The sequence below is a fragment of the Etheostoma spectabile genome, chromosome 16 (assembly GCF_008692095.1).
Source record: "Etheostoma spectabile isolate EspeVRDwgs_2016 chromosome 16, UIUC_Espe_1.0, whole genome shotgun sequence".
In the NCBI taxonomy this organism is placed as follows: Eukaryota; Metazoa; Chordata; class Actinopteri; order Perciformes; family Percidae; genus Etheostoma; species Etheostoma spectabile.
This window is the reverse complement of record NC_045748.1, coordinates 4054939-4073589: the sequence shown is the minus strand read 5'-3', so window position 1 is coordinate 4073589 and position 18651 is coordinate 4054939. Positions and strand designations below refer to the sequence as shown.

Below are 18651 nucleotides of genomic sequence, written 5' to 3'. Positions count from 1 at the left end.
GAAGAAACAACTCTGACAGGAAACAGTAAAGAAATCCAAGAGCATTCAACTAGCTGAAATGAATTGGTTCATGAGTTGCATGACGGTAAATAAATTAAAATCTCATTGATAAATTGGAAAAATTTAATAAAAAAAAAATCTGCAGACCATGACATGTTGCACTGGGCAGAAAAAGCAGGTAGACACATTTATAGCTACTTCTCATATACTTTATACAAAAGTCACTCATCGGAATGTTCACATGGTGACAACATTTCAATACAAAGAAAACACCACAGAAACGCAGTTACTGTGACTCATATACTGTACTTGTTAAATATTGCAGTGATTTAGTGATGGTGCAAGGGTGAACAACTTTAGAAAATATAGAAATAAAAAAAAATACATCAAAATTGAAAGCTTGTAACTTGGCACAAGGAACATGTATAACAAAGAATGGCTATGAAACGTGTATTCATAAGGGATGATGTACTGTAACAAAGTGGTTTCTACAGAGCGGTTTAAAAATGAGCACACATTGATGTTTTTAGCAATATCTAGCCTTCATTAAAAGTAACATTTTAATATTCTTTCATCATTTATGAACACATTCACTGGCACACATCTCATTGTATGTTACGTCTGTCCATAAAACCTCATTTGATTGACATCATTCCAAACGATTAAAGAGGATTTAAGGGAAAACATTTACAAAGCATCATAAGGAACATAACACAAAATATAACAGACTGAAAAGAAAACCCAGCCTCGGTATAGTTACGTTTCCAATATCATCAAAGATAAAAAACACAAAATGATAAGGAACATCACATATAAAATGTATTTGACATCATCAGGGGCAAATAAGTGGCCGAGCCTCATTGCTGACAGCCAAAGGAAATACAAGGATACAAAAAAAGATTAAAATGAAAAAGATACACATTGTTTTTGTTTAGTAAGTAAGGCCACTCAAAGACAGAGCAGGGACATATATGTAAACCAAAAGTAACTCTACACTCAACTCTAAACTCAGCAGCTGAGGAGTTTGTGTTTATGTTCAGATATCCTTTTTCCTTTGGGAAGAAAAAGTTGTCACCTGAAAAGTTCAACATGTAACATTTCTTAATCATAACATTAAAATCCAAATAGACAGTTATCACTGTTGTCAGTCAAGGGCACAGGTCGCTAACTATGTTATCCATTTCATAACACTAGGTTGTCACTTTATTCTGACGCTGCGGCAGCAACTCGCTCAGACTAACCGCTGTGCAAATCCTCAAACACACTGTTCTGGCAAACATCTGTCCTCGGCAGTAAACAACATTTTAAATCATGGGCTTTGAAAAGCACAGACAATAAATATGTATAAAAAAATAAATAAAATGGCTGCACCCTCATGGTTACAGTTGTCAGTGGAGCTTATACTTAGAAATAAACATGGCCAGACCAGGGTTCACCGTTAACATAGTGACCTACTAGTCTTGATTTTACCACTTTGATTATACACTGATCACATCACTAGTATCTTTCCAAGGGAAACAGGAATGGGAATATAATAATATGGCAAGGCACACATTTAACTGATCAATCCTTTAAATTAAGGGGTACAATTAAGGGTTATTAGTGTAAGTACCTTCTCTTGTAAAATTAGCTGTACAGGATCAACTTGTGAAACAATACAATAGTTCATCAGCTTCACATCCCCCCCCCCCCCCCCCCGTTTAATAATTGACAGACAGAACTGGGACCGTCTCCTATCTACCAGCCAATCTTTCAAACAAAAGATCCCTTTATGAGGTAAACCACACAGTGTTTTCACATTTACTTTGAGTAAATCACAGTGGAGCTACAGAATCGGGCCTTCAAAATAATTTTGTTTTGTTACTTCACACATTCACAGTTTGCAGGGTGTAAGGCATCAAACACATGGCCGCGGTTAGAGGGGTTTGGGTGGGGTTATTGCACAACAACACTGGGGAAGTATGGGAACATGTTTGGCCCTCCAGCGGGGCCCGGCATCCTCTGTTCCCCTGAGGCTGTGGCATGCACACTGTGCCAATCCAGCTGATGAGGAGAAGGGGTTAAAAAAGGTTAACTGACAGAGGAACCGGTCACTGCCTAGCCAAACAGCTGGTGAGTGTGTGGTTGCGTGCTGTACAGTAGCTATGTATATAATGTGAGTGTTGGAGGGACACAGAACGGGATTGGTTGTCCAAAATACCCAGAGTGGGAGTGTGACAGTGTGTCGGTGGGCTGGGCAAGGCGCCACCAAACAGTCAACAGCAGCTAAGACACGTCAAAGGTCTAAGAAAGAGAGAATACATATCCTGCCTTTTTGACAAGACTGTCACATGAGATCCCTCGCTTGTTGTGGAATCAGGAGACCCTCCATCCTTTCATCAATCTCTCTGTCCGTCTCCAGCTCCCCTCATCGGCCCTCCTCGGCCGAACGAGTCTCTGATTTCAGCCTCACAAACTCCTTGGCCACGTCGTCGTTCGAGCGCTGTGAGAGGATTCGCATGGCGGTGAGGCCCGTGTCGTCCATATGGATGCGTTGGCCGAGCGGGCACCAGCACGCACTGCTCTTCCCCGTGATGTCTTTTAACTGCATCACGGCCAAGCCGACCACGCTGTCTGCACGGCCGAAGCAGTAGTCTTTGACGCAGAGTTGCAACTCGTAGCACTCAAAGCCGTCCTGGTTACCCAGGACACTGTGGAGAGAGAACCGAGAGGATCCAGCATTCAGTAGGTTGGTCAAAAAAGCAGCAATTAGGTAACCATTTTCTTTCAAAACAAACCTTAAACTTACTGTTATGGTTATTATTTACTGTTCTTATTTTCATTACTGATTCCTTGGTTAGTCTATAGTTAGTTAGTTAGTTAGTTTAATTTTATTTCTGTGTCATGTCAAACAATTGGCCCAACGTCTTCCGGTCACATACAAATCATTCGGAGAAATACATGAATACAAGTGTGCGTGTGCGTGTGTATATATATATATATATATATATATATATATATATATATATATATATATATATATATATATACACACTCATTAATACATGGTGAACCAGGAGAGAGAAGATTTGAAGATTTGTGGGTTTCCCTGTTCTCTCTCACACACACACACACACACACACACACACACACACACACACACACACACACACACACACACACACACACACACACACACACACACACACACACACACACACACAAATAAATAAATACAAACTACAAATCCTCCTCTACAGATCATCCCGGTAAAGACCTTTTTTCTTCTTCTGCCAGGCTTTTCTCTAGATATTGAGCCATATGTTTCTATAGCATGTTGTAAAAAAAAAAAAAATGTTTTTCAGAGCCCACTGCCCATAACCCAAATATATTCAATATATTGTAATATGTGTCAAAGAAAAGCATTTTGATTTGAGAAGTTAAAACCAGAGAATATTTACTATCTTAGCTTGAAAGACGACTAAAACAACTCAGTTATCGAAATAGCTGATAATTGTTCTGTCCAACGACCAGCCGTTGCTGCTCTAGATATGAGTAAGAAATCCAAACTCTGAACCAGCAGCAAAACATCGCAGATTAGCCAGGTTGGTGAACATTAACATCACTGATGTCACATTACATCATCTTGAGTCCTGAAGGCCACATTTTTCAAATATTTGACGGGGCACACAAACAGCTGTAAATCATGAAACCATCCTGTACATGTGTACTGTAATAAGACATGATGAGGACGGTAAAGCAGACGGCGACAAAAATAATAAACAAAAAAAGAAAATGAAAGATTGTCAAGTATCCAATGGTCATCTGTGATGCTGAGATTCCAGTGGTTGTTCTTTCTTCATTCACAAAAAATGACAAAAGCAGGCACAGCTGATGCAGTACTTACAAATTGAAGGTCTCGTTGTACTTGGGAGACCAGCTGTTATTCTTGGATTTGGTCTGGAACTTTCGTTTCTTGTCGCTGAGGTGAGGCCCGATCATGGAGACCTCCACGAAGGGTCGGAACATGCCTGACGTCTGCCATTTTAAATCGCTGGCGCCAATGACTAAATGTGAAAAAAAACACACTACACGTTAAAACGCAGAGGGGAAGAGGGTGATGTAATCCAAAAAATGCCACATATTTAGCATCAAACAGACCTTTGACAGCAACTTTCCGCTCCCCGTTCCCAGGCTGAGTGTGCAGCTCAACCTGGACAGACACCTCACCTATTGGCTTGTCCACGCCTGAACCTAGTTCGACACACACCCAGACACAGCAATGAGCTTACATTTGGTTCATTAAAAGGCACAACAACAAACTCATAATGCAGGTTCAGTATAAGAAGCTGATGCAGGTGGAGAGGTTGGGTTAGGGTTGGCGCAGTGTGACAAAGCCATACAGAGAGAGAGAGAGAGAGAGAGAGAGAGAGAGAGTGGGTGGGGGATGGAGAGGAGGGCTGGCTGGCCTATGATTTCAGTGAAACCTACCCCTGCTCGGCTGTATTTTCTCATTGGGAGTTAACCGAATACCCTTCCCATTGTGCACTGGCACAGAGGCAGCACAGGAGATAAAGAGAAGACAGAAATGACATGTCAAGAGAAAACATTTAAAACACTTTAAATACAGGTGCAAACCAAAAAGAGGGGGAGAAACTTTGTTTTATCAAACACACACACACACACACACACACACACACACACACACACACACACACACACACACACACACACACACACACACACACACACACACACACACACACACACACACACACACACACACACACACACACACACACACACACACACACACACACACACACACACACACACACACACACACACACACACAGCCCTCTCCTGGTCTACTGTGGGAACTGCATTCTTCCTCATACGGTCACCTTTTAGATGGATTCTTACTGCAGAGGTCAGAAGTACCTTGTGCATGTTGGGTGGTCACAAAGGTCTTGATGAGTGTGTCGGTGGTCTGAGTGTAGAGGGACAGGGCGTGGCGTAGCGAGGACAGCTCAGCGCTCTTCTCCAGGAACGCCTTCTTCAGCCCGTTGCCTCCTGCGTGGAAGTATTGCTGCAAAGGAAACATGGAGGTTTACTATGTTACGTTATGTTACAGCATTAAGAGTTTTTGAAAACCAAACCAAGTTGATTCCAGGAAACAAGGTGAGTTGTTTTGCTCCTGGCGAAAACAAACTGTCGAGATTTACAGTGAAGTCAGCCGATTGCAGTTGGACCACAATCAAATATTTTGGCAGCGAAAACTAAGGTCTTAATTGAAAATAGCCAGAATTGTTCTTTAATAGTACAAGGATAACTGTATTTCCTGGTGATCCATTTGAAATTACAGGGCAAACAAACTTAACAGTATCAATTGAAATATTTTCAAAATTAGCTGGCTCACTTGCTTAATCCTACTTTGTAAAATGTTCACTTTTCCTGGTCTGTTAAATCAGATAACTTATGGTCACGGGCTGCTAACATAACGTTTCAGGGTACTTGATTAATGGATGAACAGTCGATGAAGCTAATTTGACCCCTGCATCCTAATGAAACCAAAACCTGCGGTATAAACTGACCTTGATAGTGTCCAGTGCCACATCCATGACAGCACACTGCCTGGGAGACAGGCTTTTAGTCTCCCCTGCCATGTGATCCTGCACATCCAAATAACGAGAGAAGAGATGCGTTAATTCCACAAAATGAGATTCTTCTCTCTCAACGATTCCTTTTATTGTCAGTTCTTCAGTTTGGTAAACACATGGGGGAGGGATATCACATGGTGTAAAAACAAATGAAGACATAATCATACCTTGAGTTTGGAGAGCTGACCCAGTTCTTTTGCAGCTGAGAGAATCTGTGCTCCCTGGGGGGTAAAAAAGGGAATAGAGTTGCTACTCTTTTGCAATTTGTGCACCTAGAAGTCTAGGGCTGGGTACTGAATTCAATATTTTTTGGGCATCGGCCGATGTGCCTCTAAAGTATTGAGAATTGAAAAATGCCTTGCCATTCAACACCCAATTTCAATACCTAAGGAGGAAATCCCACCAGCGTCAGTGAGCCAATAAGCATGCAGCATGCTTCTACCAAGATCTAATATTGCTGGTTATTGGCTGTGTTGCACACCGTAGAGGCATGCAGGAAAAACTCCACTTCACGCACAGAGACGGGCTCACGCAGTAGGAGCCAAAAAATAAATATAAAAGTTTTGTGCCGTAATGTGTAATGTTATAATTTCTTTTTGATTTATAATATTGGTATTGAAAAAAGTAATGTTTAGGAACCGGTATCAAAGTCACGGTTTTTGTATTGGTACTGTTATCGAATGTTTTTGAATGCTACCCAGCCTATAAAAGTCTGAGGGATTTGCCGAATCTAGGAATGCTGAGGAAAACAAACAAACATAAGACTGATAACGGTGAATGCCGTTGAGCTTACAAAGGTGTCGTTGCCCTGTGGCAGGACAATGGTCTTCTCCAGGCTGCTCATTACGATCCTCCACAGCTCCTTGAGCACGCGCTTCAACACAGTCTTCTCACATGCAGTGGCAAACAGCGTGAGCCTGCAAAAACATGAAAAACACACAAATACACATGAACACAAGCTGATGAGACACGGGGATCATAGCGAGTGATGGGGTGTGTGTTAACCCTAATTGGTGCTAGCATGGTTGAACATTGATAATTTATGATTTTGACCAAACTATTTCTGCAGGACAGAGATTTACAACACAGAGGAAGAAAAAGCAATACAAAACAAATGGGCTATTGAGAGGATTGCATTCATCCACTCACTTTCCATCCAGGAAATCCATGAGTGGCCGTAGCATGTTGTCAGAGTCGGCGTCCACCTGGTTTTTGTTGCTGGCGTTGAGCGGCCCTTTGATCTGGTACAGAAGAGACGCCATCTGTCGCATACAATCATTGATATGGCTCTGGAAACTAAAAAGAAAGAAAAGGATCAATCAGCACAAATGCATGTGTTGTTACTAATTTACCTCTGAATGTACATGTATATGTACCTGTTGCCAAACGTACTGCTGAGCTCATCCAGCACGTTGTTCAGCTTCACCTGCAGGTCGTTCAGTAAGTCACTGGCCTCAGTGTCCATCTGCAGAGAGGCAGGCAGACAGACAGAATGCAAGGAGGGTTAGTCAGTTAGAATTTGATTGAATGTGTTATTTATTGCATATGCAAAAAGTTAAAAAAGTGTCAATTCCAAAAACTTGGAAATGAAAAATAATTATGCTTAAGAGAGGAATTATGTGCCAGCTCCCGGAGGACATGGAACTCTTTAACAGCAATGCATTTATTTCATTGCATATTGGCAAGTTTAGGCCAAAATACTCCAAATTACCTTAAGAGTTGCAATTCAACGCTAAATCTAAAGGCCACAAATGGCAGCAGGAACTTAAGATTTAAAAAAGAACTTCAATAACCATCATGTTATTATAAAAATGCACACCGACACAGCCAATCTGACAAGGTTCATACTAAGGGATACCAAAGAGATGAGACAGAAGCAGAGAGTACTGTAATGTTTGCATTCTGTGATCCTGTAGCAGACACGTGATTGTACTTTGTAGAGTAGATTAAAAAAAATAAAAAATAAAAAAAAAAAAATTAAAAAATTAAAATTCAACACACACATTTGAGTAAAACCCACCATCAAACCACCATTCTCCAACTTTTGGAAAGGAGCAAATTGAAAAACAAAAAAAAGTTTATTAACGCAGGAGTTGTGCGTCTAACAAGTCGCACGGGCACAGGGCGAGGGAACAAGTGGGGCAGCGAATCACCTCCAGTGTACCTAACCCAGGTATACTGTGGCATCATGAAGAATAATAAGAATAAGCAGCGCCCTGCAGGAGAGATATGCCATATGGATGAAGCCATTGATGTGGCTCATTAAGTCAATGATCCAATGGCCTTTTGATACATGGCCTGTCAGGGTCACATAGCACCATTAGTGAGGAGAGACTGAGCAGCACGTAGGGAAGGCTTCTGGGGAAGGAAAGGCAGCAAGGAATGGATTGCGTTCTGTTTATAATGTGCTGTACGTGTTTTGTTTTGTATGGGAATATTGATATAATACCGAGTTTGTACACCTACACTCACCTTCTTGTCTTTCACAGCATTTTCAGTCTACGGCAGCACAGGACAGGTAGAGGATTACACAGGACAACCTTAACTAACTGTCATTTCCCATTTGGAAATGAGCTTTCATTTATATTAGAATAACTACAGAGGATTGATGGCCATTATAGAAAGTGCTGTGGCAGCAGATACGTGTAACCTACCTTGTCTGCTGGTTCATCCATCTTTGAGAAATTAAATGAAAGAGAAATAGAAATGGAAAACTGTCAACAAAAAAAATCCTGTTCCGCCGTAACTGTAACTTTGTAAAAAAACAACAAACAAAAAGTTTTTTTCCACACTGCAAAGTGTAACACCCACCTTCTCCAGGTCGGCCTATTGCAAACAAAAAAGTGTTACAAAGAAAACACAAAATAAAGAAAGGAAACAACAAAAAAGGGCTGCAGTTAAGGTTTGTTTCAGGGGAAATGAGTGTCTAGTTTTGGGGAAAGGCCAAGCAAAATGAAGAAGGATGAAAACTTGAGATGACGTTAAAAAAATGGCACACGATAAACTCCACCATGACAACCACAGGGCATCTTGTTTCAGAAGGATTGAGTAGCACTGTGATGTTGCTGTGAGTAGGAAGAACAGGGCACACGAAAAGGACTTGGACTCCTGAGAGTGAAAGGTGTCAACCACTTCACACGGCAACAAACCTCAACCTCAATTTTCTCCCCTTCTTCCCCTACATCGTCTTCCTCCTCCTCCTCCTCACTCTCCTCAAACTAGGAGTGGCAGTGAAAAGACAACACAACATCATTGCTCATTGCCGCAAACACCACAACCATTCTCCACAAAGTTTCTACTCTCAAGATGATTTTAGTGCCTCTATTTCCCCAAAACAATAATACAAGTGGTGCAATATTTAATTTGCAGAGATGAGCATTTGAGTATATGCAGACATGCATCCACAACATGTATGCATATACTGGGAACTTGCCTGCCACGCTAGCATTCTATTGTTGTGCTAGAAAAGAGGAAAAACATGATTGTGACTTCACTCTCCCAAAAAAAATACATTTTAGTCAATTATGCACTGCAAAAAAAAAAAAGAATAAAAGAAAGCAAAACGCAGTAACTACATGTTGGTCAAAATGTAGTTAAAAGGTGCAGTGGGTAGAATGCAAACGGAACAATTTGAAGTAGAGTGAGACCTCCTTTGGCAGCTCTCCCTCTCTCCTCTTTCCCTCCCGGGCAAAGCCTGTGCAGAAAGACCAATAGGAACACTTTCTCTCTCTGAAATGACCTGTGATTGACCATAGCCTCCCGTGGTGACTAGATTCTCTGAAGTCTGAATACAGAGCAAAGAAGAGGTGCAGAAGTCTAGTTTTCTCTCAGACTACTTGAATTACAACATGCTGAAAGGTTACCATGGAATTTGTGCCCAACGATGTCAAAAATAAAGTGCCTACCACAGCAACATCCTCCAGTCAACTTTTTAATTTGTCCAATACTTGGTTAATGACCAAACACTTGCACTACCGATGACATTCCCATTGACAACAGCAAAGTTACTAGACTAGAATACGTTAAGCTATTGTAAATGCTAAAGAAGGGGTGGGCTATGTGGGAATGTTGATCTACCAGTCTCTAAACTGCAGCTCAAACTACTACCAATGAATCTATTCTGCTCCAGTACCCACCGGAGCCTTATCCTCAGTTCCGACCTGCTGTCCCAACCAGAGGAAGGAGGGAAATAACCAACACAGTCATGTAGCGCACACCATTAAATTAATCAAATAATCAAAAGATGTGCTTCAATATGGACAAATATTTCAGCTGTGCTCAGACCATGATGCAAACCTACCTCCTCATCTTCTGCCTCTTCCTCCTCATCTTCCTCTTCATCGCGCTTTAATTGTAAAGTGAAGACACTGGTTGGAACTTTAGCTGCAGTGTCCAACTGCTACAATCCTACAACCGACCAAGCACCACTAAAAACAATAATGCGGAACAGCTAGAACGCATGGGATAAAACACCGGGATAGGGATTGAAAGCCGAGGGAGGTCACAGCCGACGGAGAAGCTATTGATCGTCCTCACTGTAGCTACACTAATAGAGGACATTATTTAATTAAGTGTCTGTCTCGGTATTCTCTAGCCTATGAGGCAGCACAGGGTCTGATCTCTGTCAGTATTGATCTACAGCAGGGGTCTTCAACGCGTTTTAGGCCAGGGACACGTTAGCTGAAAGAGAGACCGAGTAGGGATACCCTACTGCATACATATATTGTATGGAGCTGCATATTGAGTACAATTGAGTTGCACCGTAAACTGGGCAGAATACATGAAAGTAAATGGTTATTATTTATACATCATATTTTAACATTAAATATGCCATACATGTACCTTCATGGTTGAATTCAATTAATGGAAGTTCGGATTAAAGCGTCAGATAAATGACATGAAACGTAATACATGTGGAAGGCACAGTTAATCTTTAATCTTAAAGGAAAGCTACTGTTTTGTTTTGTTTTTCAACCTGGATTCTATTTTTTTGTGTTTAAGTGACTGATGGGAATAACAATCTTTGATATTGGTCCACTGACCCAGATTAATATTCTATGTGTCTGACAACAATATGGAAAGGATTTCTAAGGAGGTTGACCTTTCTGTTTGTTTTCTGTTTAAACATAAAAACGTTTGTGAAATTGTGTTCACTAAACCCACCAGACTCCATGTAAATAAACACCGATTTTAGCATCGTAAAATATGTTTCATTCAGTGGGTTTGGCGAACGCAATTTTGCAGATGTTTTTATGTTTAAAAAAAAAAAGGATCTTATTCTTTAACAGAAAGGTCGAACAATTGGACAATTGCCCCATTAACTTACATTGTAGCTTGTTTCGCCGCTGCAACTGCAGCGATTTTGCTCAGTACTGGGACAATGTCAAAGATTGTTGTTTTCATCAGTCACTTAGACAAAAAAAAGTGTTGAAATAGGGTAGAAAAAATTTAACTGTATGGCTACCATAGTGGCTACCTTAACTATCTTCAATGTGCAACTCATTTTCTTTTCTCAATTAGACCAATTTGTCTTTGATAGTAATATATTGGATTCATATTGATATTTTCAGACATTTTTATTTATATAAAAAAAAAAAAACGAAGAAAAATATATTTTTTTTTAAACTGAATTTTGTAGCCTCCCTGCACTAACTCAGAGGACCCCCTAGGGGCCACGGACCAACTGTTGAAGATCTCTGATCTACAGTATGCTTATGCTTCATTGACAGCATCACATTAGACACCGGGATGGGGTAAAGACTTTTGAACAACTTCCACTACGGCCTTGTTAAGAGTCAAAACTATGTCCTAATACCAGGGATCTACTTTACATGCTATCAACTACCACTACTGCACATACCAGCAGTTCATCTGTTGCAATCTGATACACGACAGACACAAATAAAAGTTCAAGTAACCACCCTTGGATACTTTTCATGCTTAAGTAGAACATGTTTCATTGATTAGTACTTTTTTAGCCATTAGGGCATTAACAGTATCATACTGTTACTGTCAGCCATTTAGTATGGTGCCATAGCACATTATCCACGCCTTTGTCTTCAGACTTACCTGTTTGGCACCCATCGACTCAAACATCTTCTCCAGCTGGATTCTTAACTGCTGCACATTATTCATCAGGACACATGGCTACCAGAGGACACAGGAAGACAGAGACATAAAAGACAGAGCGATTACACACAAGTGATTACAATTGCACGGCTGTGTAAAATATTTCTTGTTTTTTTGTTTATGTAATTATTCAACATTGGAAAGAAGTTTCTACATGTGATGATGGGGACACTGGAGGTTATGCCAAGTGTCAAAACAGTCAAAAACAGGTACAGCAGGTAACCCACACCAGTGAATTTAAAATGGCTGATTGTGGTGTGTAAAGCACAAAAAGATGACAACTTACAATCTTCTCCTTGTCAACATAAGTAGGAAAACTCTTGGTCAGAATGGCGCTGTACTGGAGAAGAACTTTGGCAATAGTCTGACAAGAAAAAGAGGAAGAAAGGCATTAAATCTGGATGGAATCAAATTGAATTTGAAAAAAATAAAATGGTTAAAAATCCAATTACTTATATCTCATAAAATCCTTCCCGGAGGGGGCTATATTACACATTCGGGAGAGTCGGTCTGAATGATTTTCCCAACTATGGTATTAAAAATATTCCCAAATGTCCCATTAAGTATTTTCTGGCATGTAGGAAAGAAAATCCCAAACATAAAACGGTGCGGTCCCTGACACTTTTATGTCCAATTCAACATTTCTTTTTAATAAAAGGATATATAAAATTCCCTTTAGAAATAATTGAATATCCCATCAGACAATGGTGTAGCTGCTTTGTATCTTATAGTGTTTCTAAGGAAAGAACACAGTCACAGTCAGTCGCTGCTTTGGTAGTGAAAATGTGACCCTTAAAGTGACTTTATGTTACTTGTCATTTTTCATACGATGGTCTTAAACGACCTGTAAAAGCAAATGAGCCTAACAGTGAAAATAATGCTATTTTTTATAAAGTTTTTAGTAAGGCATCTGCCTATTATTATAATTTATAATTTTTCCCGCAAAGTCACAAAACGATTTGTTGCAAGTAGACGGCACGACATTCTGATGGGTCCCGGGTTTCTTTGTAACACCATGAAAGCCAGTGTTACCATATGCAGCCAGCTGAGCCAGGTAAAAGTAAGCAGGATATTTATTTATATTAGCCAAATTGTTTTTTCAAAAGGTATTTGTTGTAGTTATGGCTGATACTGGGGCAAGGCCATCACAGAAAAGAGGGAACTTAAACTAAGAACTATTAAAAGCTAAAATGAAAGTGAAAGACAACGGGCGATAATGTAAGTCACGCTAGGTCGGGCAAATGATTTCAAATTTACCCCGAATTGGCCCTCAGACGTAATGTGTGTTTCAATCCTAAAATAACTTTAAAATGTGCAATGTAGTTGTACGTCAGTAGCCAACATTACATGACGTCCTTTTAGTCTAACTTAGTGTTACTATTTTCTTTTCCCTTGTTCCCCTGTAACATTACTTGTGTAAAGCATCCGTGGGTTTCATATAATCCGCTAAATTAATCCAAGTTATTATGTTACAAACTCCTAATTACTTTGAAATTGTGCCACAGTGTCAGTGATACCCGGTTTAGCTCACAAGACCAAATTAGGCTAAGTTACCATAAGCAACACTTGAAATGCAACAATGCATCTGTAAGTTATTGTTTAACTGTAAATTAATGATTGAGCAAAACATTCAGCGCGACTATATAGACCTCCCCGTAACGCTATCTCAGTAATATACAGTGGGCACTACCGCACTGTAAAGAAAAGACCTTTACGGCCGCAGGTGTGGTAAAAACACTACCACTTTTGTCCAAAGCGACTCAGACTGAAAGTTACATATAGCCAGTTTAACAGTCCGGTCATCAGTCATTATTGAAAGTTAAGACCCAAACAGACACCATGTAGCTCCAGCACCTATGAGTTACAAACAAGGGCTCTGTGCTGTTTTCCAAAACAAATCCTTTCACAACGGGATGCAGTGGCGAGCAGGTTTTAAGATTTCACCACCCAGGGAAATGGGTTTACCTTGGAGAAGCGGCGACTGTACTGAGCCATGACGTTAGGGTCGGGACATTCCAGTTTCTTGATGATCTCAAAGCTCTGGTTGAGCTGGGTGAAGATGTCCACCACGGAGCAGGAGAACAGAGCATGCTCGGACGTCTGCTGGAACTAAGACAGTGTAGGACGACGAGGGGACGACAAACAATTACATAAACCGTAATTTGTTATTTGATTTGAGCTCTATCTACATGCAACTACTTTTTGAAGACCATGTGCCAATAATGTGCACATGTCTGTAAACATGGACATTAATTTCACTCTACCATTTTTATAACAACATAACCTCCTTGGCTGAGGTAACAACATATGAAAGGTCAATTCTATTGTCTTACTCCGTCTTTTTTGTCTCTCTCTAGGGCTCCATGCATAAACTCCATAGATACTTCCTCATTTTCCCCCAACCACTGTAGCACAAATTGTAGGAACCATCTGCAAGGAAAATAAAGACAACCAGAGTTACTCATTTATTTCAAATGAATTGGTATTATTTTCCTAACCAACACCTGGGTTAGAGATCAATCAATCAATTTGATAATCAAATTGGAAGTTCTCCAAAAGAAATGTAATGTTTCCTCTAGGGTTGGTAATGAATAACCGTATACAATGTACATACAGTATATACTATATTTGTAATGATATATGAGATTACTTTATAGTATTTGTATTCATTAATATTTATATATTTATTATATATTAGTTAAACAGTTAAAAATAACATTTATTAAAACTAAAAATAAAAATTCAAAGAAACTGTTAAAGATAAACAAGCTATACAATCCTTTTCTTAACTTCCTAAGTTGTTGTTTTGGTGTTCGTGGCTCTCTGCTGGACGGCGCTCACAGCAGAGAGCTACGTGATACATGCCGCTATGTCGATAAGGACTGGGTAAAATCGGCCGTGCTACACACACAAAATGCCATGCAGACACACAGCTGACAACCTCGCAGGCGGGCTCAGACATGTGCTCTTTGAAAAGCTACAGACTTGTTTTGGTCGCACAGCGGTTCCAGAAAAGTGGCTACATGTGTCCACGACAATGCACGCAACAATGTGGCTGGAGACCGGTACAAGTCGGCAGCTGTCCGCTAACCCGAGCCTCGAGGACCGGTGGACTGGCACTCTGCTGCCCGTTTCTCAGTTAACGGTTAAGGATCCCTTAAAAAGGCCCGGCTAGAAGGCTGCACAATATGGAGGTGCCGATTATTTAAACGGATTTTTCAATTTCAACACGATTCATGATATTGGAGGGAGCGATCATTTATGTATCATTATTCTCATTTTCATTGACAAATATTAAAATAAAAAAAACTAAATATGATATATAGTGTGATTTTTTGCGAGGATTGTAACAAAGATCTTTTCTGATGTCTGTAAAATCAGATTTATTAGGCTAGGACGTCTCTGCAGCACCACAATTCCTACTTCAAAATGGTTCGACACATATTTTGCATTTAACAAATATTGCATTATTGGATATCGCACTAGTCCACATTGAAATTTCCATAAAATTGCGATTTAAAGTGCAGACCTTCTCGGCTACTGGCCAGAAGGAGAAAAACCTAAAGTAGCCCTACTTTTCCCCGTGCCTATGAGTGAATAATTCACTTACGATGGGTAATCGGGAACGACACCCTTGAAGTTAGGCAGCTCCTTGACATATTCATTGTTGAGCCACTTGACTTTGAAGTGCAGGTTCATGTAGTCGGTGCTCTTACACAGTCTGACCTTCTCGTGCTCTGCATACACAAAGACATGAAGAGTCTGTGAGTATTGGGATGAGTTTTGTGACAGAAGGTGGGAGAGATCCATGCCATCAGCCTCCAAATTTTGACAATTCTTTTTTAAATGTGTTTCTTACAGGCCTAGCAACTCAATAGATGTGCAATGCTAAATACCTACAGTGCACCTTTAATCATAATCTCACTCACACCACAACAAAATACTAATTTTAAGACTACATAGTTTCATCATGCCCGTATATACATTAAAAGAAATGTCTTTAGGCTTTGCTGAAGCTAACATAAGGTGTTGTTCTTAAATGTACATACAGTATAGGCATATGGGTATTGTTTTAGGACAGAATTAAAAAAAAACTGTATCAATGCTAAAGTTAGTTAAATTCTTACATAAATTCATGGTATTATTCTAAAATATTCTGTGTATATATCCCCAATTCTCTTATATAAAAGCAACAAAAATTATATTTTTTAACCCATTTCATTGTATGTATTCACTAACAGATTTATGTGACTTGATGACAGTACTCCTGAAAGTTTTAGTCATTACTTACTACATGACTTTTCCTGCCGTTACTGATGTTAAATGTGCTCAAATAAGATAAAGATACTCTTGTAGAAAGTAATTGGAGGAATTTTGCATTAGCAACATAATTAAATAACTCAAATCTAACCAGGCACTAGAGTAAAAAAATGTTAGCGACTACTACTCTTAACTTTGAAGTAGTATTTAGTAGTGCCTCTAGAGCAAAATTCGCTCAGGAATTATTACATCTCTATTTCATCCATTTTTTTTTATTAATGCAGATTGGAAGTGAAGGGGCCACCACTTCTGTACTGTAGTTCACATTCTACAGTACACCACTTCTGTACTGTAGTATGTGAAACAGACATTCCACATTGATAGTCTCTGTAGGGCTCATCTTGAGGAAAGAGGCTGGGATAAAAGCAGAGCTGCCACTGGGGACAGTTGTACAGTACAGTACAGAATAGAAAAATGCCAGAGAGACTCATGGGAGACATAAGCTGCTTTCAAACCCTGCACAATAATAATTTTGCTCTTTCACTTCAGTATCATTTCAAACCAGAACTTTTCTTCTATTCTTGCCATTTCAAGTTTCATAGGAGCTTCTCTTCTGTTCTACTTGTTCTTAGCCTCTAATCCTTTAGACTTTCCCTTCACTTTTAGATAGATAAAATACCTTCACAATTCAACACAGCAGAATAATAAGAGTCAATGGTATGGCTCCACAGAATACTATGGAAACATATATGCAGGGACGATCATAAACTCTTTTTGTGAGTCGAGAGTGGGAGCCAAATGACTAGAACTTACTCGTACTTGCTAGGACGCCAAATCGGCATTTACATTGGGTGTGACTTACCTTCCATAGCGTACTTCATGTCCTGAGCAAACAATGTCCACATGACCTCCGCTGACACCTTCCCTACGTTCAGTTCTTGGGGGAATCTGAGGTAGAGGTGACAATTTGACAAAGATTAAGGGTTTGGAACATTTGCAACTAAATATTAGGGACATCTCCACCTCCCCTCAAGATTTCTTAAATTAACGGTCTACATGTTTTGTGCCATTTTAAAAGTAGTGAAGATAAAGGGAGTGTACGCCCATTACTAACTGGTTGAGCACAGGTGTGTAAGAGTTTCGGTCCTCTTCAATGATGGAGACGATGAGCATGATGAGTTTGGGCCAGAAGTCCAAGTTCTTGATGCTCGGACCCTGCTCCTCCAAAGGGAGCTCCTCCTTGTTCTAGGTTAGAACACAACACAGTCAGCCGCTAAAAAAAAACAGACTTCAACACAAAAACACAATTTGTACCATCACTTTATCTCTGCTTTAGTAGTCAGGTAGTCACACTATACAGCAGTTCATACACGTTATTGGCCCCAGCTGTCTCAGCATGACAAAGCGATTGGTTTAAGTGAAGACAAGGAGATATGTATACTCTTTACCTACCCTTGCAGAGCTTTCACTTACTGATGCTCCTACCTCAGTTAGATAATAAGTATGTGACTTACTGTGTCAATAGGTTGGTACTGTCTGCTGTACAGCTCATGGCAATTATTGAAGATGTAGTCGTATGTTGAGTTGAGGCAGGCCTTGACACAGTCCCTCACCACCTGGCTGGCTCTGGGCGGAGACTGTAACTCCTGGACCTGAACACAAGATGGTGATAGCAACACTGGCGGTGAATGGCTGCAAACAATCATTAAAACTTACAGTACTTGACAACAGGGCTATCTGCAGGGTTACGATTTGTGAAAAAAGCAGAGGGGCGGATGTTTTTTGATCATGCACAACTAAACAAAACATGCACAAATTAAATCCCCCTTTCATAACCATGGATATAGTGCCACTTGGCCAGCTGTGCCAAAACACTTATTTAAGAACTTCCCTTATTCATTGGAAAATAATCTCGGAATGAAATAGCACAATGTGGCGTCAACATAAAACACGGCGCTTTCAAGCCGGAGAGCGGAGTTCACTATGCGTTTAAGACAATCCAGGAAAAGCTTGTTCGTTCCTCGGGATCTTTTTCCTAAACTATAGCGGTTGTAGAGTCTACGTTTAACTGCCATGGCTGCAGGATGCTCACTTTTATTGGCTTAACCCCACTACCACGGCCCCTGAAAGGACCATCACCTGGAGGTGCCTGTCACCGGCTCACAGTCACCTATTGGCAGCTAAACAACTGCCGCTGGTAGCCGGCGTCCCGGAGCTCTGTAGCAGTTAAAGACAACTAGTAGCTGCTGCTTAGATTTTATCGTTCCATTTCATTACGGTTTCACATTACAGAGCTTCACCACGTTTAAAATACTTCTATTTTAGGTATATGATATATGGTCTATTGGTGAAGTAGGATCAATCACTTTGAGGGGGGGGATACATTTTATCACCATCGAGGGTAAAAATAATTGAGCAGAGGACCAGCACAGTGTGTAGACCTGAAAGGGGGAATCCCACACATCCCCCCAAAGCAAATCACACCCTGGTTACTTGCAATAAACAAGTTTAAAAAAGGAATACTGTGCATCTAATCTATCAGGTGGTGACTTCATGGCCAACCAATGGCTTTTGATTTTAAAATCAATTCACAGAGCAACTGCAGTGAAAAGACACAACATGA

At 40.2% G+C, this 18651-nt stretch overlaps 1 protein-coding gene across 15 annotated transcripts in view; it reads right to left on the bottom strand.

Annotated features, from left to right (window-relative positions):
* Nucleotides 1-187: 187 nt before the first annotated feature.
* Nucleotides 188-18651, bottom strand: part of LOC116704088 (protein unc-13 homolog B) — a 97341-nt gene continuing 78877 nt past the window's right edge. For 8 of the 15 annotated variants that reach the window (XR_004335584.1, XR_004335588.1, XR_004335589.1 and 5 more), the window contains one exon: nucleotides 17543-17680. Coding sequence is in view for 7 of the 15 variants with exons in the window: in XM_032539303.1 (XP_032395194.1) it covers nucleotides 2408-2690; nucleotides 3887-4046; nucleotides 4141-4233; nucleotides 4471-4527; nucleotides 4921-5068; nucleotides 5574-5651; nucleotides 5807-5860; nucleotides 6433-6556; nucleotides 6789-6935; nucleotides 7016-7104; nucleotides 7660-7680; nucleotides 8112-8138; nucleotides 8294-8314; nucleotides 8451-8465; nucleotides 8789-8857; nucleotides 9073-9099; nucleotides 11709-11786; nucleotides 12055-12132; nucleotides 13734-13877; nucleotides 14102-14198; nucleotides 15379-15505; nucleotides 16891-16976; nucleotides 17143-17273; nucleotides 17543-17680 (2292 nt within the window). In the remaining 8 variants the exon portion in view is untranslated. Of the gene's footprint in view, nucleotides 2691-3886; nucleotides 4047-4140; nucleotides 4234-4470; nucleotides 4528-4920; nucleotides 5069-5573; nucleotides 5652-5806; nucleotides 5861-6432; nucleotides 6557-6788; nucleotides 6936-7015; nucleotides 7105-7659; nucleotides 7681-8111; nucleotides 8139-8293; nucleotides 8315-8450; nucleotides 8466-8788; nucleotides 8858-9072; nucleotides 9100-11708; nucleotides 11787-12054; nucleotides 12133-13733; nucleotides 13878-14101; nucleotides 14199-15378; nucleotides 15506-16890; nucleotides 16977-17142; nucleotides 17274-17542; nucleotides 17681-18651 lie in introns of those variants that run through there. The other 7 variants (XM_032539303.1, XM_032539306.1, XM_032539304.1 and 4 more) reach the window with 7 other exon arrangements.